The 23,760-nt window shown below is 50.7% G+C and overlaps 1 protein-coding gene across 14 annotated transcripts in view; it reads right to left on the bottom strand.

Annotated features, from left to right (window-relative positions):
• The window catches only part of CPAMD8 (C3 and PZP like alpha-2-macroglobulin domain containing 8), a 106,010-nt gene extending 87,110 nt beyond the window's left edge, over positions 1 to 18,900 (bottom strand). For 6 of the 14 annotated variants that reach the window (XR_014837432.1, XR_014837431.1, XM_085012454.1 and 3 more), the window contains exons 1-6: positions 18,632 to 18,900; positions 13,759 to 13,910; positions 12,042 to 12,064; positions 5,336 to 5,501; positions 5,206 to 5,258; positions 656 to 673 (exon numbers count right to left, since the gene is read on the bottom strand). Coding sequence is in view for 6 of the 14 variants with exons in the window: in XM_085012454.1 (XP_084868580.1) it covers positions 656 to 673; positions 5,206 to 5,258; positions 5,336 to 5,501; positions 12,042 to 12,064; positions 13,759 to 13,910; positions 18,632 to 18,864 (645 nt within the window). In the remaining 8 variants the exon portion in view is untranslated. Of the gene's footprint in view, positions 1 to 655; positions 674 to 5,182; positions 5,259 to 5,335; positions 5,502 to 12,041; positions 12,065 to 13,758; positions 13,911 to 18,631 lie in introns of all 14 variants that reach the window. The other 8 variants (XR_014837433.1, XR_014837434.1, XM_085012458.1 and 5 more) reach the window with 2 other exon arrangements.
• Positions 18,901 to 23,760: the final 4,860 nt, after the last annotated feature.

Raw genomic sequence — 23,760 nt, 5'->3', positions numbered from 1 at the left:
TGTGTGTGTGTGTCCGTGTGTGTGTGTGTGTCTGTGTGTGTGTGTCTGTGTGTGTGTCCAGTGCGCATGCGGGCCCATTGAGCCCTCTCTCTAGGGCAGGACAAGCGGGAGGGCAGACTGCAAGATTAGCTATTTACACGGGGCAGAAGGAAGCTTGGGGCACAGAAGGGCATTGTCTGAGGACAAGGAGGCATAAGGGGCTGACATGCTTCCACATTTAGGGAGCTGTATGCAAATCTACAAAACAGATGGGCAGGAGTTCCCACTGTGGCCCAGCAAATACGAATCCAACTAGGAACCCTGAGGTTGCTGGTTCCATCCCTGACCTCGCTCAGTGGGTTAAGGATCGGGAGTAGCCTGAGCTGTGGTGTAGGTGGCAGACAGGGCTCGGATCTAATGTTGCTGTGGCAGTGGCCGGCAGCTGTAGCTCCAATTCTACCCCTAGTCTGGGAACCTCCATATGCCATGGGTGCAGCCCTAAAAAGAAAAAAAAAAACACCAAACAGATGGGCAGACACGCGCTTAGCCAGGGTGGACCCAGGGACAGGCATGGACCAGGTCTCAGCCTGTGGGGCACAGGGGCAGGCAGGGATCGACGCAGAGGGCAGGTGGTGGGCAAAGACAGACCAGATCTTGCAGAGAGCAGGCCACTCACCAGGATGTAAGCTTCCAGCTGCAACAGAGACAGACAGAGTCGGTGAGCAACCCCTCCCAAAAGCCCTGAGCCCTCCACGGACCCTGAGTGTTCATCTCTGGGGACAAGCACAGGTGCTATGATGGGTTGAATGGTGTCCTCCTCCTCCCCAAATTCATATGTTGATGTCTTCGCCCTTGGTGCTCAGAATGTATTTGGAGACGGGTCTTTATAAAGGTGATTAGTTAAAAGAAGGTTCCTAGCATGGGTCCCATCATCCAATAGGACTGATGTCAAAAGAAGGGGAAATGGGGACACAGATTCGGTGTGAAGACACAGAAGATGACCAGCTATAAGCCAAGGAGGGAGACCTGGAACAGATACTCCTCTCATGGCCCGTGGAAGGAACCAACTCTGCACACACCTTGATCTTAGACTTCCAGCCTCCAGAACTGGGAAAGAATACATTTCTGTTGCTTAAGTCATCCAGCAAACTCACACAATTGCCATTGGCCATTAGGGTGGCCAGGCCCATCCGGAGCCTCTGTGTTCCTTGCTCCCTGTCACAGCCCTACCCTCCTTTCCATGTACCCCCAGGCCCCAATCAGGGACAGCTCCTCCAGGCAGCAGTCCCAGGCTGCATGGGTTGCTTTTTTTCAAATGGCTCATGCCAGCTTCCTTGAAGGCCTGGAATGCGCGCTTTTCATCCCTGAACCACCACTCCACCCCAACACATGCCTGGAGTCCAGCTTCTAGCTGGTGCCCATCAACAGCCAACTGAACAGTCGACACTGTCTCCAATGCAGGTAACTGCTTATACAGCTATGCTTCCTGATCCCAGAAGCACGTCTTGCCTGGTGGCCATGCACAGCTGGCCCTGTGCATATGGATCAGTCTGCATCAGCTCAGGGGTGTCTGTATGGAGCCCAAAGACACTGGGAAGCTTTGCACTTGTGTGTGTGTGTGTGTGTGTGTGTGTGTGTGTGTGTGTGTGTGTTTGTCTTTTTAGGGCCACACCAGAGGCACATGGAGGTTCCAAGGCTAGGGTTTGAATCAGAGCTATAGCCGCCAGCCGACACCACAGCCACAGCAACATGGGATCCTCAACCCACTGAGTGAGGCCAGGGATCAAACCTGCATCCTCATGGATACTAGCCAGATTCGTTTCCGCTGAGCCATGACAGGAACTCCAAGCTTTGCACCTTTATTTTATTTTATTTTATTTTTGTCTTTTTGTCCTTTTTAGGGCTGCACCCACAGCATGAGGAGGTTCCCAGGCTAGGGGTCAAATCGGAGCTGTACCCACCGGCCTAGGCCACAGCCACAGCAATGCCAGATCCAAGCCGTGTCTGCAACCTACACCACAGCTCACGGCAACGCTGGATCCTTAACCCACTGAGCAAGGCCAGGGATCGAACCCACAACCTCATGGTTCCTAGTGGTATTCGTTTCCTTTGTGCCACAACCGGAACTCCAAGCTTTGCACTTTTAATTCAATGTCCTGTGGTTTATTCCTCTCGGGCCTCACCCAGTCAAGAACCTCAACCAACTTTCAGAGGAAAATAGGCAGCTGCAGGCATACATCCAGGGCCTTCTCCTGCCATCATTTGCATGAAGCCCTTTCTGGCAAAAATTGGACACTGGGCAGGAGCTGGTATCACATGAACTAGTCTCACTCCCTAGCCCTTTCCCCAGGGAAGGCTGTAGGCAGACAGTTCCCTCCGACATCTGGGCACCATCCATTCAGAAACACACAACAACCAAGGCCTTCGACACTGCCCTGGCTATAGACCCTGGTATCCCACTGCTGGGGTCCAGCTGAGCCTATGGAAGGACACGCCAGTGGAAAAGAAGGTTCGAGCATAAAGACAATCATGGCAACATTTCTGACAATAGCCAAACCCTGGAAACAAGCAAATGTCCACCAGGAGGGGGCAGTTGGGTTCAAAGCCTTCCTTTGGCAGAAGGAACTCGGGCATAGAGGTGAGTTTGAAAGGCTGTGGCAAAAACGTGGACAAGTGCATTAAAATATCCAATGAAAAGGCAGTTTGGAAACTCAGGATGATGAAAGAAAAAGCTGTGTGTGCCCAACAGAACCATGCTTCTAGCCAGGGACCCAGCAGGGAACTTTGCAGGATTGTTTTCCAGACTATAAGCAGGTCGGCTCTGCTCAGTCATGTGCCCCAAGTGCTAGAACAGCAGCTGGCACACAGTAAGTGTCGTACATGAGGCCCCTCCGTGGTCCCTCAACTAAAGTAGCCCCAGACTGTATTCCCATCTTTCCTACGTGTGTGTACAGTTTATTTAAATCTCTTCCTTTACAATCAAGGCACTTCTGAAAGCACCTCTTTGTAGCGGAATACTAACTAATAATATAGAAGAAGCAACAGTGTTGGAAAAATCACCACTTTGCAAGCATCACAGCAAGTTTTGAATCATATAATTTGGGACTCATCTGTGGATGCTAAAACAAGAGAGTGGGCATGGTGACCGGTAACAGGGTGTTCACACAGTCTCAAGTGTCCCCCCCCCCCAGATTATGTACTGGTTACAGTGGGGAAACAGTGACTTTTGTGGGGAGAAACCAGTCTGACTTTCCCTGAACCTCTGGTCGCAGTTAACATCACCAGGAACCTAACAAACCAATGTCAGGGGCCTTGGGATTTGCACCAGGGAGAACCAGCCCAGCTCCTGTGGATCCTGCCCCAAGACACACATCCTGAACCTGATCACAGAGGACCAGCCAGCAGGCCGGCCCACTAGGGGACGCTCTTCAAAACAACTGCATGGACTCCCCAAAAGAGTCAATGCAATGAAACACAAGGAAAGGCCAACGAACTGATTCAGGGTAAAGGATGCAAGAGACACAATGACTAAATCTGACAGGTGGTCGGGGACTAGATCCTGGACCAGCAAAGAAACATGCTATAAAGGACATCATTGGAATGATACAGATTTTATATTTGATAATATTGTTGGATTGATGTCAAAATTCTTAAATGTGATGATTGTACTTTGGCTACATGAGAAAGTGTTCTTGTTCTTAAAGGATAGCAGCAGAAGTGTTTAGAGGCAAAGTGATATTGGGAGATTAGTCTCAAATGATTTCTCATTAAAATAATTTTATAACTATATATATATATATAGATGGATGTATATAGATATATACAGAGAGGGAAAAAGAGAGAGAAAGCTCATAAATGTGTTAACAAGGACCTATCATACAGCACAGGGACATCTACTCAATAGCTGGTAATAATCTATATGGAAAAAAAGCATGGCTGTGTGTGTGTATCACTGATTCACTTGCTATATACCTGAAACTAATAAACATTGTAAGTTAACTATAGTCCAAGCCACAGCAGTAACAACATAGGATCCTTAACTGTTGAACTCCCAGGGAACTCCCATTTAAAAACTTTTAGAAATTTTTTAAATGTAAATACTCCAAAAAAATAAATAAATAAATACGTTAACTATAGTCCAATAGTATTAAACAAAAAAAGAAGAAGAAAGCACATAAACGCAGTGAAATGTATGTAATTGGTGAATCTAGATCTATGTTTCTCAAAGTGGGCTTACCAGAGCAGCAGCTACAGCTGGGAACCTGTTAGAAATATAGACCCTTGGACCCCTCCCAGAAAGCTCCCGCGTCAAAAATACTGGGGAAGGCCCAACAATCTGTGTGTGAACAAGCCCTCCAGGAGATTCAGAGGCACACTCCAGACTGAGAACCCCTGTTCCAGATCAGGGCTAGGCCACCTATGGCCCTTGAGCTAGATCCGACCCTCTGCCTGCTTGTGCAAATAAAACTTTATTGGCACCCAGCCACGCTCATTCATCCATGTACTGTCCATAGCTGATTTTATGCAATCTGGGTGGTTTCAAGTTGCGAGCCACGACAGAATCCCTCTGGCCTGCAGACCCAAACATATTTACTGCCCAGCCCTTTGCAGGAAGTTGGGCCACTCTTGGGCTCCATGAAGGGCCTGCAGGAAACTCTCTGTGCTGTTCTTCCAACTTTGCCCTACATCTGAAGTTATTTCTAAACAAAAAGTTAAGAGAAAAGCAATACCTCTTATATATGGCTATATTTATGTATTTTTTATTTTATTTTTGGCCACCCCCACAGCATGTGGAAGTTCCTGGGCCAGGGATTGAACCCATGCCACAGTAGTGACCCGGGCCACTGCAGTAACAATGCTGGATCCTTAACCATTTGCACCACAGGAGGACTCCGTGTATGTATTTATTTTGAAGGAGAAATGGTAGGTTTGAAGTGGCAGTTTTACTTTCTTTCTAATAAATGTTAAATAAATGCACAGCTATCAAATGATAGGCCATAGAAGCATGCCCCAACACTCTTGCCTCCCTCTGTCATACAGTTGCGCCCCCTCCCCTGCCCGCAGGTCCCCAGGGGACATGGAGCCTTGGGAGGAAACCGAGAATGGAGGTAGAAACTGGAAGAGGCAGGGGAGAAAGGCCAATGGTTGATGGTGGCCCTGGCCAAGCAGACCCACCCACATAGAGTAGGTGTGTTCCACGCACATGGTTTTAGAAGCCGATCTCACCTTCTCAGTAGCTGGTCTCAGGTCTGGGGTGACGGCGAAGATGCTGATGAGCACTGGAAGAGAGGAGAGTGGTGTGTGGCAGCTCCAGGCTGTGGCCAGCCCTCCCGCCCGGCCCACGCCAGCCGCCCACCTCGGTGCTGGGGCCTGTACACTGGCTTGTCAGTCTGGATGAACACAGAGACGCCCCGGCCGTCCACGGTCACCGAAGTCTGGTTGTGGAAGAGAGGGCCCTCCTCTGCCCCCTGGCCAAGACCCATCACCTTCAGGAGGGCCTGGCCCCGGAGGCCTGCGGGCACCTGCAGGCAGAGCACGGAGCTTAAGGCAGGGGGTGTCACCCTAGAACAGACCCAGGTGCTAGGAAAGCAGCATGAAGGTCTAGGGCAGGGGTGCACACCTGGAGGTGACTGTGCCCCCAAGGGATACTCAGCAGTATCTAGAGACATTTCTGGGAGTCACAGCTTTGGGGAGTGGGTGCTATTGGCATCTGGTGGGTGGAAGCCAAGGATGCTGTTCAACACCCTGCGATGCACAAGACACCCCCACAGCAAAGAAGGATCAAGCCTCAGATGTCAACAGCCAAGACTGAAAAACACTGGTCTAGCTTGACACGACAAAGCCTTCTCCTCTCCTGATACTGCAAGCTTGCGAAGATATCCTCGCCCCTGCAGAGCTACAAAAATCATCTCCTATCTTACCCAAATGGAGTCATAGCTGGTGAGCTGGTGGGGACGGAGACCCCAGCCCCTTCATATACACATTTACATATGAATATGTACATGTATATATATGCATATTTTTACATATCTCATATATATATATATATATAAAATGTGTGTGCCTCTGTGTTTTGTCTCACTGCACACACATTATACAATCCCATTTATATGAACTGTCCAGAACAAACAAATCCATACAGACAGCAAATGATGAGTGGGTACCCAGGACTGGTGGGAGATGGGGGATGGGGAGTGACAGCTAATGGGGACAGGATTTCCTTCTGGGGTGATGAAAATGTTCTGGAACCTGCTAAGAGTGGTGGTTACACAACATTGTGAATGTACTACATGCCATCAAATTGTCCACTTTAAAAGGCTTAAAGTGGTAAAAACAAACAAACAAAAAGTGCAGTCTTAAGGGTTGGCCCTGGAGTTCAAATTTTTCTAGGGCAAGATTTGCAGCATTCAGGGAATGGAAGCTACCCTATATAATCCCCCTCCTTTTTATTTTGTCTTTTTAGAGCTGCACCCGCAGCATACAGAGGGTCCCAGGCTAGGGGTCGAATCAGAACTGTAGCTGCCAACCTATGCCACAGCCACAGCAATATAGGATCCAAGCCGTGTCTGCGACCTTACACCACAGCTCATGGCAACACCAGAGCCTTAACCCACTGAGCAAGGCCAGGGATCAAACATGCCTTCTCATGAATGCTAGTCAGATTCATTTCTGATGAGCCACAACAGGAACTCCCCTTATTTTTTTTTTAAATAATGAGTGGAACAGCCACGCATGTGAGTCATAACCTACTGAAGCTCCTTTTATGATTAAAGCAAAGCAAAGTTACAACTCTCTGGATGAGATCACGTGCCATAAATACAATGCTCATGGCCCCCCCTGGGTGCCTGGCAGAGGGACATTATATGCTCAGCAGTTCATACTGGGAGCTACACGCACCACCCATTCCTAGGACCAAACAAATGTGGGCTGTTCCTCTCCCAGTTGTTTGTCAGCATCCACCTGGGTGGTCCCTCAAGGGGTGAAAACACCCTTATCATTGTCACAGCAAACAACCATGCTAAGCGTCCTCCCGAATTATCTGATCGGTTCTCGCGCCAGTGTGCCCATTTTATAGATGAGGTCAAAGGATGTCAGGATCCTATCCATCCCCGCAGCACCTCTCTCTGGCTGCCCCTCCTGTCTGCTCTGAACAGCATCAGGACCCTGCCTGTCTGCCTATCTGCCACCCTCAGGATGGAGCTTCATAGGCCTGTGGAGTCCCTCCCAACTGCAGTTAAGCTTCAGGACCAACCTGAGGATAAACCCCTTACTCTGACCCCAAATTCCTTGCCTGAAGGTCTCAGCCAAAGACCTTCATGCAAGGAGGAAAAAGTCCCAGGTCACCCAGAAAAGCAGGGAACACGCAGGTAGGAGGGAGATGGGGGGGGACCTTAGAGGGCAGTGTGCCAGGGTGGGGGGAAGTGGGGGTTCTGGGGGATAAGAAGTTGCGCTTGAGAACAGAGCGTGTCAGATGTGACCTTTGGGGACATGAAGTAACTCACCCCAGGTCTCCAAAGCTGCAGAGCCACCATTTCCAATCAAGTCTCTGATCAAAGTGGTGGTCCTACCTGATCCTGCACCTGCCAGCAGCCAGAGGTCTTTCCGTAATGTTGAAGACTGCGCTGATCCCCCACCCCCACTCCTGACCTCAGTGATCCACATCCATTCCTTTAGCATCAGTGACAGCCAAGCACTTGGGGGCCGAGGTCTATGCAGGAGAGACGGCCAGCAAAGCTGGCATCATTGGAAGCTGAGAGCACAGGTAGGGGGCCCAGGGCCCAGCCAAAGTAAGAAGCTCGCTGGGGCTGGCTGCCCTCTGGAGGGGGCTGTGTGGAGGGGTCAGTTTCATAGCAGGCCTATCCACCCCCATGATGAACGCCCAGCACCCCACCCCTCCAGGCCAGGGAGGCCCCTGGGGCTTTGGGTGGAGGTCCCAGACCACCAGGCTCCATGGGCATCCAGCAAGTATACCCAAGAGAAAAGCCTCCAGAGTCACAGGATCCTCTGAGTTTCCGATGCATTGTTGTAAAGGTGGGTGATCACGACTATAAAGACAGAGCATACAACAGACACCCACCCACAGATGGTGGCGACAGGTATCATGATTCCTCTTGAACATGGAAACCATCCAAAGAGGAGGAATTCAGATGAGGGCTGATGCCACAGACTGGAAATCTCCCTCCCACTATTTATGGGAGCTCCTGGCTGGCTCCACTCCAGGCCATTGGCTGCCTCTTTTTTTGCCTTCTTCCTGTCCCAAAACTTTTGCACTGGCTGTTCCCTCTGCCTGGAATGCCCTTCCCTCAGATCCCTACATGTTGGTTCCTCCCAGTTTCAGCTCAGAAGGATCCTCGCTGCCATATAATATGTGGCTCTACCCCCCACTCATTAGTACTCTCTTTCTCCGGCATATTTTAAAGTCAAATAGAACACTTACTACTTTCTGAGGTGATCGTATGTCTGTAATTGTGAGTTTACTGCCTGACCCACCCCTCCGCCAAGGATGTGTCCAACTTCATGCTTGGGAGTTAATAGGTGCTTAAGACACTGGTACACAGAAAAAGCAAAATAGCGAGTTCCCACTGTGGCTCAGCAGTAATGAACCCGACTAGTATCCACGAGGATAAGGGTTTGATCCTTGGTCTCACTCAGTGGGTTAAGGATCTGGCCTTGCCATGAGCTGTGGTGTAGGTCGCAGACGTGGCTGGGAACTTGCCATTGCTGTGGCTGTGGCATAGGCCAGCAGCTGCAGCTCCAATTCAGGCCCTAGCCTGGGAACTTCCATATGCAGCGGGGAAAGAAAGGAAAGGAAAGGAAAGGAAAGGAAAGGAAAGGAAAGGAAAGGAAAGGAAAGGAAAGGAAAGGAAAGGAAAGGAAAGGAAAGGAAAGGAAAGGAAAGAGAGAGGAAAGAAAGAAAGAGAGGAAAGAAAGAAAGAAGAGGAGAGGAGAGGAGAGGGAAGGAAGGAAAGGGGAGGAAGGGTCAGAATAAAACAAACATCTTGGAGTTTCCATTGTGGCTCAGTTAAGGACCTCAGTTAAGTTGTCTCTGTGAGGATGTGGGTTCAATCCCTGGCATTGCTCAGTAGGTTAAGGATCCAGTATTGCCTCAAGCTGCAGCATAGGTTGCAGCTCAGATCCATTGCTGCTGCAGCTGTGGCAGAGGCCGGCAGCTGCAGCTCCAATACAACCCTTAGCCTGGGAACTTCCATATGCCTCAGGTGCAGCCATGAAAAGGAAAAAAAAATCACAAAGGCTTAGGTATGCTTTCTTGAAAATTCCACCAAGGGCTTCTAACCAGCATCTTTGCTGCACATGAGAAAAACAAGACAAACTGGGCAGGGCCTGCCCATGGCAGCCAATGACTGGCTTCCAAAATGTGTACCTGGAAATGCTTATGTCCCCAAGGCAGGCAGGACTGAACAGTGGGTGGGACAGTGATCAGGGAATTGAGGAGGGGGAGGGTCCTATACCCACAAGAGCACCTTCTCTCTTGTCTGATGCCCACACCATAGTTCCACGAAGCAGAGTTTCTCAACCTCGGCACTACTGACTTTTAGGACTGGATTATCCTTTGCAGTGGTGGGGATGGTGCGGGGGGGCGGGGGGCGGCATCCTGTCAGTGCAGAGTGTTAAACATACTTAATTCACTTCACTCCTGGCCCCTGCCCAAGGTAAGCTGTGAGAGGAGCAAAGAGAAAACTGCAGAGGAAAGGAACAAGGAGAAGGGTGGAAAGAAGAGGAGGCTGAGGTCCCCAGTGGACCTCACTCCAGTGGATCTAACTTGAATTGCATCACCCACTCTCCACTCAGTCTCTCTGGCCTCCACCCACTAGATGCCAGTAGCATCCTCATCCTCAGTTACAATAACCAGAAACATCTCCAGACACTGCCCGTGTCCCCTAGGGGCTGGGGGTAGAATCCTTCCCCACCCACCCCCCACATTAGAAAGGCTCATCCAGGAGTTCCCTGGTGGCCCAGCAGTTAAGGATTTGGCATTGTCACTGCTGTGGCTCGGGTTCAGTCCCTAGCCCAGGAACTTCCTCATGCCATGGCTGTGGCCAAAACAAAACAAAACAAAAAAGGCTCATCCAGAGCCATTCTAAACACTAAGGATCTGAGACCCTTCTGAGAGTCTCCAGTCTAGTGTTACGATCCCCTGGCCCCTCTCTCAGAGTCACACGGCCCTTCATCAGTTTCTTATACAAATCCACAGCATCTGTTCTGTGAAGAGTGTCTTCTTTTTTATTTATTTATTTATTTATTTAGGGCCACACCTGCAGCATATAGAAGTTCCCAGACTAGAGGTCAAATTGGAGCTGCAGCTGGCAGCCTACGCCACAGCCCCAGCAATGCCAGATCAGAGCCGCATCTGCGACCTGCACCGGATCCTTAATTCACTGAGTGAGGCCAGGGATCCAACTCACATCCTCATGCATACTCAGTCCGGTTCTTAACCCACTGAGCCACAACGGGAACTCCAAGAGTGGTTGGAATGGTTGGGGACAGGGTATACATAATCTTAACCCTTGTCTGTAGCAGCCCTGCTTTCTGATTCACAAGAAAGCAGAAGATCTGCTCACAGGAAGCTGGCAAGGGTGGCTCTGGTATTTATCCCGGGTTTTCCAGCTGTGGACATCTGGGGCTGGTCCAACCTTGGGGTGCGGGGTGCCATCCTGTGCATGGTAGGATGTTGAGCAGCATCCCTGGTCTCTACCCATTAGAAGCCAGTAGCAACTCCCCTCCACCCCTACCTCCCAGTTGTGACAACCAAACATTGTTTAAATCGCCCCCGGGGAGGCAACTCTAGAGAAAGAATTCCAATATTGACAGCAGCGCTGCCCCACAGCAATTAGACCCCAATGACACATCCCTTCCAGTGGGAGAGGAACAACCTCGGACTTGGTTCAGATCACTGGGGGAGAGCACATTAGAATCTAGAATGATTCTCTATTTAGCCCTTTCTTTCAGGGATTCCTTTGAGCATCTGGTAAGCGTTAAAGACGCTAATGCAGAAAATGCCAACAATTTGGGGGCTTACAACTGCCTTGAAATCCAAGGACTGCAGTTTAAAAGGAACCCATGTCAGAGAATTACCTACATGTGGTTTGTTATGTATAATAATTTTACAGTCAAAATATTCAATGCCAGTGCAGCTGCTGGAAATTTGGTCTCTAAAGTATAGATGATGTGTAATGTACAGCACAGGCACTGTTGTGTCTTCTAAGACAAAATAGGACCCAGAAAGAGGCTTGGATCCTAACCTGGTAGTTCTACTGTCAGGGTACTCGGCCTAAGGAGGGCATCCAGAATACTAATACCGCTTTATGCACAAAGATGCTCTCAACTTTTGGACCATATTATCAAAACACTGAAAACAAACAAACAAAAAATTTAACTGTGTACAAGCAATGTAAGTTTTTTTTTGGTTTTTGGGTTTTTTGGGGTTTTTTTTAGTAAGTTAGTATATAAAAGATATGCAGTGGAATGCTATTTACAATAGGATGCAAATTATAATTACAGAGGCTTGGAAATATGGAAGTATGTTTATGCAACCTATTGAGAGAAAACAGCAGGAAAGGCACAATATGCCTTTTAATTGCAACTATGAAATAAAATGTCTTTTTTCTTTTCTGTATTTTTATGGCCACATCCGCGGCATATGGAGGTTCCCAGGCTAGGGGTCGAATCGGAGCTGTAGCCTCCAGCCTACACCACAGCCACAGTAACATGGGATCCAAGCCACATCTGTGACCTACACTATAGCTTAACACACTGAGCGAGGCCAGGGATCGAACCCAAGTCCTCATGGATACTAGTCGGGTTCGTTAACCACTGAACCACAATGGAAACTCCCGAAAGAAAACGTCTTTGTGGGGACAAAGATTTACAGGAAATATGAAAAAGTGAAAAGTATGAGGAATGGATTCTGGGCGAGTTTTCTCCTTTTCTAAACTTTTTCCCTACATTAATGATTTTTCTCCCAACGCATGCAACATCTCTTGTTCCAATTCAATTCTTTATTTCCAGGGTAAGGTTTCTGATTGTAAAAATTCATAGCTTACCTTGAGTTTGACTGTCCCTTTATCTAAAAGAAAAAAAAATGAAAATAAAATGTAAACAGTTAAATCAGGAGCTGTGTTTTCCAGCCTCCTTGAGCAGCAGCCTTACAAACAGGGGCTTTCTCAACTCGGAGGGATTTTCTGTTGACAAACACACACCCTGGGTCATGCTGGTCTGGCCTGGGCTGGGCTGGGGTTGGCAGAAGTGAGAGGTTTCCTCCATCCTGGCAAGTACAGAAGACCAGAGGGGATAGACAAAGCCCAGCTATTCAGGGGAAACCTGGCCAGCCTGCATATTTAATTCACTTTACCCCTGGCCCCTGCCCAAGGTAAGCTGTGAGGGAAGCAAAGAGAAAGCTCCAGGGGAGAGGAACAAGGGGAAAGGTAGAGGGAAAGGTAGAGGAGAAAGGAACAAGGGAAAAGGTAGAGAGAAGAGGGAAGATAGAGAAAGAAGAAGAGACTGAGGTCCCCAGCGGACCTCACTCCAGTGGATCTAACTTGTCTCCCATCACCCTCTCTCCTACCCAAATTAAGTCATTTGTCATCCTGATACTTATCCAGGCTCTTCGGCCTCAGGACTTGATTAGGCATCTACTGATTTTGCCTTCTGGTGTCATTCCTCTACTTCCTGCTAGCAGAAGCTCGATTTTCTTGGAGGAGCCACCTGTCCAGGTCCAAATTCATAAGGTTTAGTGGGGCTTCTGCCCATCTTTCTTGGGGCTCTGTGCAAATCTACATAGGCCTTCCTCCTAGGCATAGTGATTGGTTCAGGAACAAGCACATGACCTAAAATGGGCCAATCAGCACAGGCCTTCCCCTTGGTCACAGGGATTGTTTCAGGGTTGAGCACATGACCTAACATGAGCCAATCAGGGGGGATCCTGGGACTTTTCCCAAAGGTCCTGGAACTGACGCTCCCTCTGAGCTCTGGGGAGATACAGACCCATCCAGAAGCAGAACTGGGAGATTGGGCCAGGGATGTCAGTGGGCTTTTCCAGTTTTGAGATCCGTAAATTCTCTGTTGCTGAAGCCAGCCTGATTTGGATTTCAGGACTGACCAATGGAATGAGGACTACCTGCACCCCTCCTGCCTACCCAAATCCTAGTTTCCACTCCAAGCCAGCCTCTCCCACATCTCCCCAGGACAGGGGCTGCCGTGTTGGCCAAGGCGGACTGACATCATCTTGGCGTCTCCTTTGGCTGCACCACACTCTGTGTGATGAACGAGTAACCTGCCCTGCTAGACGACAGGCCCTGAGGCAGGGTCCTGCCCTCACCACCGTTGTACAGGAGGCCAGTGCTGCTGTTATCTGCAGTTTACGATGGACAGCAGGGGAAAGGCTGGCTGAGGGCCTGAGCTCAACTCAGTGGCAGGGTGGCTATGAGCCCAGTCTGGGTCTAACACCACAAGGGTGCTAGAAGCTCAGCTAAAGGTCCGAAAAGGTCACAAGATTCCCTCTGGGCCCCCTTCCCACCTCCAGCCAAAGTTGACAGGAAACAGTGCCCACCTCTATCCAGACCTGCACCCCACTGAACCTGAGCTGCTATCCTGCCCCTCCTGGGTCTTACTCTCTCCATCTGTAAAGTGGGGAGAATGCAGCCTGCCTTCCTATTCCTGTAGGGTGGGATGGAAGCAAAGCAATAACAGCACTGCCTGAACCCTAAAGGCCACTTTGCAAGGTAGAGAGAAAGCCCTGGTCAAGCACCCCCGGGGACCTACCCAGGATGGCACCCTGGGTCTGTGCCACTGCCTCGCCCTGGGCCACCAGCTGAGCCTGGACCATGACTTCCCTTGGGGAGTTAAAGATGGTCACACTGATGACTTCCTCCACTCCTGAGCGGAAGACAGAGGGAGCGGCGATCAAATAGCCCCTGCAGAAAAGGAAAACCACAGTGAAGGCCAAAAATTGTCTGACTCACCCCTAGCCTCACTGTCACCTGGCTGAATCAGGGTGCACCCTGGGTGGACTCCCACCTATGCCTGACCACACCCTGATGCCACTGTCACTTTATGTGTCTGTGTCACCTACAAACCTGTGAGCTCCTTGAAGCTTGCTCACCTCTGAAGTCCCTCCAGTAGATGAGAATCCGGCTTCTCTGGATCTGCCCAGCACCACGCCCCCTTCAATCTCTGTATTAGGAACCCTGGCCTTTTTTCTCAGCTCCTTCTGCCACAGAACCTTTGCACACACTGTACCCACAAACAAAAATACTCTCTCCCGTCATCCTCGAAGCCACTCTGTGAGAAGAGCTAACACCTCCCACTGACAGAGTCAAAAATTAAGTCACAGAGAAATCAAGTCACTGAGAGGCTAAGGTGCCAATCCAGGCAGCCAGACTCTGGAACCCAGTGGAAAGAAGCAAGGAACTTTCTGCAGCATTAATTTTAAGAACATGAGCCTGGAAGTTCCTGCTGTGGTGCAACAGGATCAGCAGCATCTCTGCAGGATGCAGGTTCGATCCCTGGCCAGCACAGTGGGTTAAAAGGATCCAGAGTTGCCACAGCTGTCGCAGCTGTGGTTGGGATCTAATCCCTGGCCCGGGAACTCCATATGCTGTAGGATGGCCAAAAAAGGAAAAGGAAAAAGAACAAGAGCACTACTAAATGGCCTGAAACAGGAAAAGCACCATGAACAATGGACTCAAAAGAGCCCTCTTGGAGTTCCCATCGTGGCGCAGTGGTTAACGAATCCGACTAGGAACCATGAGGTTGCGGGTTCAGTCCCTGGCCTTGCTCCGTGGGTTAAGGATCCGGCGTTGCCGTGAGCTGTGGTGTAGATTGCAGACGCAGCTCAGATCCCGCGTTGCTGTGGCTCTGGTGGAGGCCGGTGGCTACAGCTCCAATTAGACCCCTAGCCTGGGAACCTCCATATGCCACGGGAGCAGCCCAAGAAATGGCAAAAAGACAAAAAAAAAAAAAAAAAAAAAAAGAGCCCTCTCTTTCTGAAAATCCTCAGCTTGACTGTGAAGACATTTCTGAAAGAGAGGTGTCATTATCCTGCTTTCCAGACAAGAAAGCTGACCTTGCAGAAGTAGAAGGAACTGTGCACCAGATCACACAACCAAACAGGAGAGGGACCTGGGGTCCCCTTAGGGCATCTGACCTGGAGGCATAGTTCCTCCCTGAGCTCCCACATCCCATTATGTTGCAGGCTTCTGGGGAAAATCACAAAGCCTCATCCATAACTATGTGACCCACTCATAGTGCAATGGCAAATGCCAAGAGCCTGGCAGCACAGGCAGCTTGATTCCAACAGTGCAGAACTACAGGCACCCAAAGGAAACAGGAGAAAGGGAAAACACTGGAACAGGGAAAACATTGAGATTAGGAGAGATTTTTATTTCTCGAAATCCTCTCTGTCTGGTTCCCTGGTGCTCTAGTGGATAAGATTCAGTGCTTTCACCATTGCAGCCTGGGTTCAATCCCGGGTCTGGGAACTGAGATCCCACATCAAGCAGCTGCACACTGTGGCAAAAAAAAAAAAAACCTCTCTGGGACAACCCCCAGTCCCCAACACAAAGAGATGAATGTAGACCCTTACCACACACCATTCACTAAGAGGACCTTGGAGACATATCATGTACTATGTGACTCCAGCACTGAGCAGAGTGTTCAAAGACCCTGGTTTCACAGGTGCACTGCCCAGCGATGGCTAAACCCAGTAAAGACCAATGTTCTGTTTGATTCCAGCACCTACATGCACCTGCAATGACTGGGTTTCTATGTGCAGTGTCTGGCCTCAGCCATGCACAGAGCATGCGTTGATCCTAGGTAAGTAACTGCACCAGGCAGAGCATGCAATGACCCTGAGTTTCACAGATGCTTTGTCCGGATCCAGCACTGACCACAATGTGTACTGACCCTGTGTCATATATGTTCTGTCCAACACCAGTAACAAAGAGTACAATGACACTGGGATGGATGTGTGCTGTCTCACGTGAGCCTGGGAAGACCCCTGCTTCACATGTGGTGTGCAGCATCTGGCTCCAGCATTGACCAGAAGGAGATGCAATGGCCCTGGGATCCCTTGTGCAGTGTTTGGCCTCAACAGTGCAGAGCATGCAAAGATTCTGGGTATGTAACTAGTGTCTGGAGCACATAATCACCTAATGTACATGTCAAGTACTAGTATCTCCAACACCGACCTGCTCTGACAATGACCCTGGATTCCCGTATGTCCTGTCGCACTGCAGCATGGGAAAATGGCCATTTTCAGGACAGAATCTTTCTTTCCAGTTCCCAGATGACCCCTAGGGCCTCCTACATAGAACCTGCTGAGTGTAGAAGAAATACACAGTCCACATGTTCATTCTCCTTGGGCACTCTAAAGTCCTTATCCAGAGATGAGTCAGCAGCTTTGCCCAAAGGCCCAAAGAACCTGCCTCGATCGAATTAACTCTGCCTGGGGCTCAGGAAGTGCAGCCATTAGAGTGCTTGCCCGCAGATCACTGTCTACCTGATGCAACCCCAGGCAATCGGCCTGACACTGGCTTCTCATCCTCTGGTCTTAGAAGGTCCCATTCTGGGAAAGATGATGTTTGGTAAAGTATAGACAGTACTGGTCTTACAATAGTGTGCGAATCCATGGAGGTTCCGGGCATCAAGAATCCCTCACACAAAAATCACATGGATCAGGAGTTCCCACCATGGTGCAACAGGATCAATGGCCTCTCTGGAGCACTGGGATGCAGGTTCAATCCCCAGACCAGCACAATGGGTTAAGGAACTGGCTCAGATATGATCCCTGACCCAGGAACTCCACATGCCGTGGGGTGGCAAAAAAAAAAAAAAAAAAATTACATAGATCATAGAAGTGGGTATTGGGGGGCTTTTCCTAAAATGAGATCCTTCAGGCTGGGTGGACCATGGATCTGGCTTAGAGGTCAACCTGGAACCCTGGGTTGGTCACTTGTGTGTCTCCCAGCATGGAGGCTCTATTTTATTTTTAATAGGTAATATCTCGGGGCAACTTTAATCAGAGGCAAACACTCCTGAGAACTGTTTAAAAGTCTGCAACACAGGAGTTCCCGTTGTGGCTCAGTGAAAACGAACCTGACTAGCATCCATGAGGATGCAAGTTTGATCCCTGGCCTCACTCAGTGGGTTAAGGATCCAACATTGCTGTGAGCCATGGTGTAGGTTGCAGATGCGGCTCTGGTCCCACATTGCTGTGGCTGTGGTGTAAGCTAGTAACTACAGCTCTGATCCGACCCCTAGCCTAGGAACCTCCATATGCTGTGGGTGCGGCCCTAAAAGACAAAAAACAAAAACGAACAACAACAACAAAAAAAAAAACACAACTACTAAAAGTCTGCAACACACGGCTCTGAGCTTGGTCCTTACGAGGTAGGCTGTCTCGTGGAGGACAGGGTCATACTTTGTGGTGGGGTCGTCCTGAGCATGGTAAGATGTTTTGCAACACCCCTGGCCTCCGCCCAGCAGATTCCAGCAACTTGGCCTCCCCCTAGACGTGACAACCCAGAAGGCCTCCAGACACTGCTGAATGACCCCAGGAAGACAAAAACCATCCCATGGTTGAGAATTGCTATTCTTTTTTTTTCTTTTTTGGCTGCCCCTCAGCATATGGAGTCCCTGGGCCAGGGATCAGATCCGAGCCACAGTTACGACCTACGCTGCAGCTGCAGCGACACCAGATCCTCAACCCACTGTGCCAGGCTGGGGATCGAATCTGCATCCCAGCATGCCAGACGCGCTGAGGATACTGTGCACCACAGCAGGAACTCCAGACTTGTTATTCTAAGGGATGCCAGCTTTGAAAGCATCAGGACAAAAGTTTGCTGGGTTCCAAGTGCACAAGGCCCAGGGGAGGTAAATCCCCAGGCTTCAATTGCAGTCCGGTGTCTTACTTTTCAAACTGTGTGGCAAAGGAGCCTCCACCCACCTAGTCTCACTGCTGACCTGTTTTCTGGGAACTCCTATACAAGGGCTGCTTGAACAAGGCTCATAAAGGCCATATTGGATTAAACGGCTGAGCCTGGGCAGCTGGAGGCAGGCCCCCTGAGCCCACAACCTCGCAGGGCTCACCCAACTTGGCAGGTCTGAGAATATTTCCTATGAAGCCAACTCATGGGAGTCTCCTTAGCAGCTAGTTAATTCACCTCCTCACTGTATCAACCCACCAGAAGCTCTGTAAGCAAACTTCAAGAAAAATGTAGAAGCAAAACAAACACTTCCTACCCCCCCATGCCCTCCCACAGAAAACTGAACTGTAGGTCTCTCCTTCCATTTTTCAGCCAAGACACGCACCTCTTACCTTCAAGCCACCTACAACTCGAAACCGCCACCCAAGAAGTCAGCTCTGGTCACACACCAAGGGGGAGAGATGGGATGGGGGTGGCCTCAAGACCTTAACTCTGAGGAGTCCCTGTATCTCCACGGGCCACTTCTTAAGCCTCAGGCTGCCTCCCTTCCCAGTATGTCTTGTGGGGGTTGTCCGGAGTCAAGACTCTAGATCCGACCCAGCCCAGAGGCTGTGTGGCCTTGGACAGGTCGCTGCACCTCTCTGAGCCAAACTCCGTAGCCCCCACCTCAAGAAGGTGGCCAGCCTCCACTGTCGCCTGGGGCTACTCACGAGGTCTGGGGCTGCGCAGCGCGCACGCCGTCCTGCGGCGACAGCAGCAGCAGCAGAAGCCGGAGCAGCGGCTGGAACAGGGCGCCCCACATTTTCCAGTTCCGCAGGGGCGCCGCGCCCCGGGGGGAGGCCAGGCCGTGGCCAGGCCAGGGCTGGGGTCCGAGCGCGACCGTCCCCTCTGCGCCGCTGGGGGCCCTTTGTTCGCAGCCCCCGCGCCGTGCGCCCGGCGCCATGCGCCCAGCTCCGCGCCCGGCCAGGCTGGGGCAGCCGGGGACCAGCCCCCTCCCCGAACCCGCCTAGTCCCCGGGCCCGCCCCCGCCCAAACCCGCCCAGCTCACCCCCCTCCTGGCCGCGCCCTCCCCGGCCGCCCGCCCCGCCCCCTCTCCGGACCCTGTCCCGCCCCTGCTCTTTCCGGGACTCATCCCCTCCACCAGCTCTTCACCAGTCGCTCCTGGGAACCTCTGTCGGATGCACCCTCAGACCCGGCCCATTCCCTTCCCCTTCCTCCGACCCGACCTGGCCCCTACTTCGCCCCGCAACCCGGCCCGGCACCCTCTCTGGACCTGCCCCCTCCCTGGGCAGCCCCCCTCAGTCCGCCTGCCAGGTCGCCTGCCTCCCCGCCTTCCCCCACTCCCGACTCCAGGGACCAGACCCGCCCCTCCCCACCCCGCGCTGCTGCACTTCGGCGCAGCCTTCACCCTACACCCTGAAGGGCCCCGGCCTCCGCCTGGACCTGTGCAGTGCGTGCGGCCTGAGGAGCTGAGCCGTTTGGGGAAACTGAGGCTGGCCAGGGAACGAAATTTCCAGACCCGCAGCTGCCCAAAGGCGCCTGACTACTGGTCCTCACTTCTTCCCTTGCCCCTCCTGCGCCAATCCACAAACACCCTAGGCCAGGCCCCTCCTCACATCACTTTACCCCTTGGCAAATAGCCAGGATGAGCCAGCACCCCTCCCTCTCTGAAGGCAGGGTGCCCCTTCATGCCCTTTCCAGTGTGCCCAAGTGAGTGACGGTCCCATTGTTGTAGATCCCTTTGGAAGGGCGCGCACACACACACACACACACACACACACACACACACACACACACACACACACACCCTGACCGGTCTGCCCCAAACTGTCCTAGGACCCCTGCAGATAACCAGGGCCTACTTCTAAAACTCTAGTGGGAGTTCCCCTTGTGGCTCAGGGGACCAAGAACCCAACTAGTATCCATGAGGATGCCAGTTCCATTCCTCGCCTCACTCAGTGAGTTAAGCATCCAGTGTTGCTGTGAGCTGTGGTGTAGGTGGAAGATGTGGCTCTGATCTGGCAGAGCCCGGAAGCTGCAGCTCCAATTTGATCCCTAGCCTGGGAACTTCCATATGCCAAAGGTGCGGACTTTAAAAGCAAAAAAATAAAATAAGGTAAGACAAATAAAATAACTGTAGAGCTGACTACAGGTCTCAGATTTCAGGTGCTGCTTTACAGGTCCCCTGAAGCCTAACTGTGAGTTCCCTGCTCTCACCAGTTATGCCCTGTACTCAGCAGGAGAGGTTACATCCCACCTGGCTAGTTGCCCTGCCAGCCAGACCAGCTGCACCCAACCCAGTCCTCAGCTGACAGATTTCACTTTCTTGTCACTCAGATAAGCCAGTCACATCCTCCTAAGGGAAAGCAGGGGCATCCCTCCCCCTTGTTACTACAATCACTGCCTCCCACAGCCTCTGGCTGTCTGCCCTGCTTGCAAGTGCAACCCCTATATGGCCCTGAATAGCCAGCTGTGTCCGTCCCCTGTCCAGGGTTGCAAATATTTGTAACTAACAGACAGCTCTCCACCTCACCTGTTCGGTGTTGGGTGTTGTGTGTCTCGCTAACTTGTGCTATTTAGTGTATGGGATCCTTAACTAATGGGGCAAGTAGGAAGCAAACAGATCACCATGGAGTTCCGATCGTGGCTCAGCAGTTAACAAACCCAACTAGCATCTATGAGGATGTGGGTTCGATCCCTGGCCTTGCTCAGTGGGTTAAGGATCCAGTGTTGTCGTGAGCTGTGGTGTAGTTTACAGATGCGACTAGGATCCCACATTGCTGGGGCTGTGGTGTAGGTCGGCAGCTATAGCTCCGATTCAACCTCTAGCCTGGAGGTTCCCAGGCTAGGGGTCTAATTGGAGCTCTAGCCACTGGCCTACGCAAGAGCCACCGATCCAAGCCTCATCTGCAACCTACACCACAGCTCACAGCAACGCCAGATCCTTGACCCACTGAGCAAGGCCAGGGATCAAACCTGCAACCTCATGGTTCCTAGTTGGATTCGTTAACCACTGCACCACGATGGGAACTCCCAGTCAATGCTATTCTAATGCTTGTTTTAAAAACAAAAATTTGGAGTTCCCGTCGTGGCGCAGTGGTTAACAAATCCGACTAGGAACCATGAGGTTGCGGGTTCGGTCCCTGCCCTTGCTCAGTGGGTTAACGATCCGGCGTTGCCATGAGCTGTGGTGTAGGTTGCAGACGCGGCTCGGATCCTGCGTTGCTGCCCAGGAAAATGCATGGGACCTCTGAGCCTGCTGGAAGGACACAGATGTGTCAGAGGTGACCCAGCCAAGCGCTTTGCTGGCTACATCACTCAGGGGCAGTGAATAGCCAGAAGCAGTCTGTGTGTCCATGCATGGGACAAGGGACAAACAGTTAAAGGAAGAAGGTGCCATGTGTGATTCCCACACATCAGGGAAGGTGGGGTACGGAGGTAGGGGGAGAACAGTAGCCGGGGAAAGGGATGTAGGGAAGGTGATTTCAACAAGCCTTCAATAAGACTCTGAGCTCCCACTGCCTGGGGAGCAAGGGCCTGGTGGAGAGGGAAGGGTAGGAATCTTCCTGCACCTGTGTGCTTTCTTTTGCCCTGTGTCCCCTGTGGCCCTGGCAGGACCAGGGGTACTGGCTCGATGGAGAAGCAGAGACCCCGCCACACAGCCTGTGTGAGCCCTGTCCCAGTGTGGCCTTTGAGGAAGGCTCCTTCAAAGAAGATAGACAGATGGCTGACCAGTGAGTGAAAAGATGCTCAACATCAGGAGGGAAATGCAAACTATAGCCTAGGACCACAGACTGGATGGCCTAAAACAACGGAATTTATTCTCTCACAGCTCTGGGGGCCTGAAATATGAAATCAAGGTGTTAGCAGGGTTGGTGCCTTTTGAAGACTGTGTGGGAGAATCTAATTCATGCCACTGTCCCAGCTTTTAGTGGACGCCTTATTGATACATTGCTCCAATTGTTACCAATTAGGACCCTTGCACGCTTTAATCCGGAGAAATTGATAAGAAGCCAGATGAGAGACTCAAGCAAGGCTGCAGTACTAGAGAGCAAGAACCAGAAACAAGTGCCCTTGCTTGCTCCCCAAGGGGAGGTTGAACTGGTTCTTTCAATGGGGTGAGGGTGAGGGCAGATCAGTGGGTGGGGCAGGAGGCATAGCTTAGGTGGTCTGCCCATCCCCTTGGTGGTGCTGTGTGCAAGGATCATGTGCAGTAGCCTGCTTTTCTCCCACCCCACCCCCCGCCCCCGCCTTGGAAGTGGCAGTTGATTTGTGGTCTTTTGGTTCTCATTGTTCACAGTTAGCCCACCTGCATATGTGTGCAGTTATTTTTAATCCCGTATAGTTTCTTTGTATTCTGTTGCTGGAGGAGATGTTTGTCCAGGTGAAAGTACTTCAACAAAGGGTCCCAGGTCCCAGTTCATCTCACAATCTTTGCCTCAGTCATCACGTGGCTTTCTCTCCGTGTGTGTGTGTGTGTGTGTGTGTGTGTGTGTGTCCAGATTTCTTTCTTCTTTTTATTTAATTAATTAACTTATTTATCTTTTTAGGGCTGCGCCCAGGGCATACGGAGGTTCCCAGGCTAGGGGTCAAATCGGAGCTGTAGCCACTGGCCTACGCCACAGCTCACAGCAATGCGGGATCTTTAACCCACTGAGCGAGGCCAAGGACAGTGTCCTCATGGATACTAGTCAGATTCGTTTCCACTGAGCCACAACGGGAACTCCAATATTTCTTTCTTCTTGTAAGGGCACCAGTCCTAGTGGATTGAGGGCCCACCCTAATCCAATATGATTTCATCTTAACTAATTACATTTGCAAAGACCCAAACCCATTTGGATTTGGGATCCAAGTAGGATCACATTCTGAGGTTCTGGGTGGACATGAGTTTTAGGGGTATCTTATTCACCCTAGTAAGGGACCTTGCAGCAAATAATCTTAAGTGATTTCTGGAGTTCCCATTGTGGCTCAGCAGTCAAGAACCCGAGATAGTGTCTGTGAGGATGCAGGTCCGATCCCTGGCCTCAATCAGTGGGTTAAGAATCCAGCCATGAGCTGTGTCATAAGTCACAGATGCACCTTTTATCCTAAGTTGCTATGGCTGTGGCATAGGCCAGCAGCTGTAGCTCCAGTTGGACCCCTAGCCTGAGAATTTCAATATGCTGCAAATGCAGCCCTAAAAAGCAAAAATAAAAATAAAATGATTTCTTAGGCCATTCTCAGGAGGGGAGTATATTCGATTTCACTTTTTGAGAAACCACAAAACTGTTTTCTCAGGAGGGGAGTATATTCGATTTCACTTTTTGAGAAACCACAAAACTGTTTTCTACAGCGTCTGCACCAATTTACATTCCCACCAGCAGTGCATAAGGGTTCCAGTTTCTCCACATCTTGCCAACATTTAATGATGTCTAACTTTTTTTGGTTGTTGTGTTTTTGCCTTTTAGGGCCACACCTGCAGCATATAGAGGTTCCCACGCTTGGAGGCCAATCAGAGCAATAGCTGCCGGCCTACGCCACAACCACAGCAACGCTGGATCCTTAGCTCACTGATCGAGGCCAGGGATTGAACCCACAACCTCATGGTCCCCTGTTGGATTCATTTCCATTGCGCCACGACGGTAACTCCAATGATGTCTAACTTTTTGATTCTAGCCATCCTCGTAGGTGTGAAGAAATATCTCCTTGTGGTTTTGATTTGCATTTCCCTGATGACTCATATTTTATCTAAAGCATGAGAGAGTGGCAAGCAGAGATGTAAACATCTGGTTGTGTTTTTTGTTGTTGCTGTTGTGTCTTTTTAGGGCCACACCTACAACATATGGAAATTCCTGGGCTA

This window comes from Sus scrofa, chromosome 2 (genome assembly GCF_054392235.1).
Source record: "Sus scrofa isolate SSC_HxYL_T2T_F1_AM1 chromosome 2, Sscrofa_HxYL_maternal_Yorkshire_Landrace_v2.0, whole genome shotgun sequence".
NCBI classification, from domain to species: Eukaryota; Metazoa; Chordata; class Mammalia; order Artiodactyla; family Suidae; genus Sus; species Sus scrofa.
The sequence above is the reverse complement of the archived record's forward strand: the minus strand, read 5'-3'. Positions and strand labels throughout refer to the sequence as shown.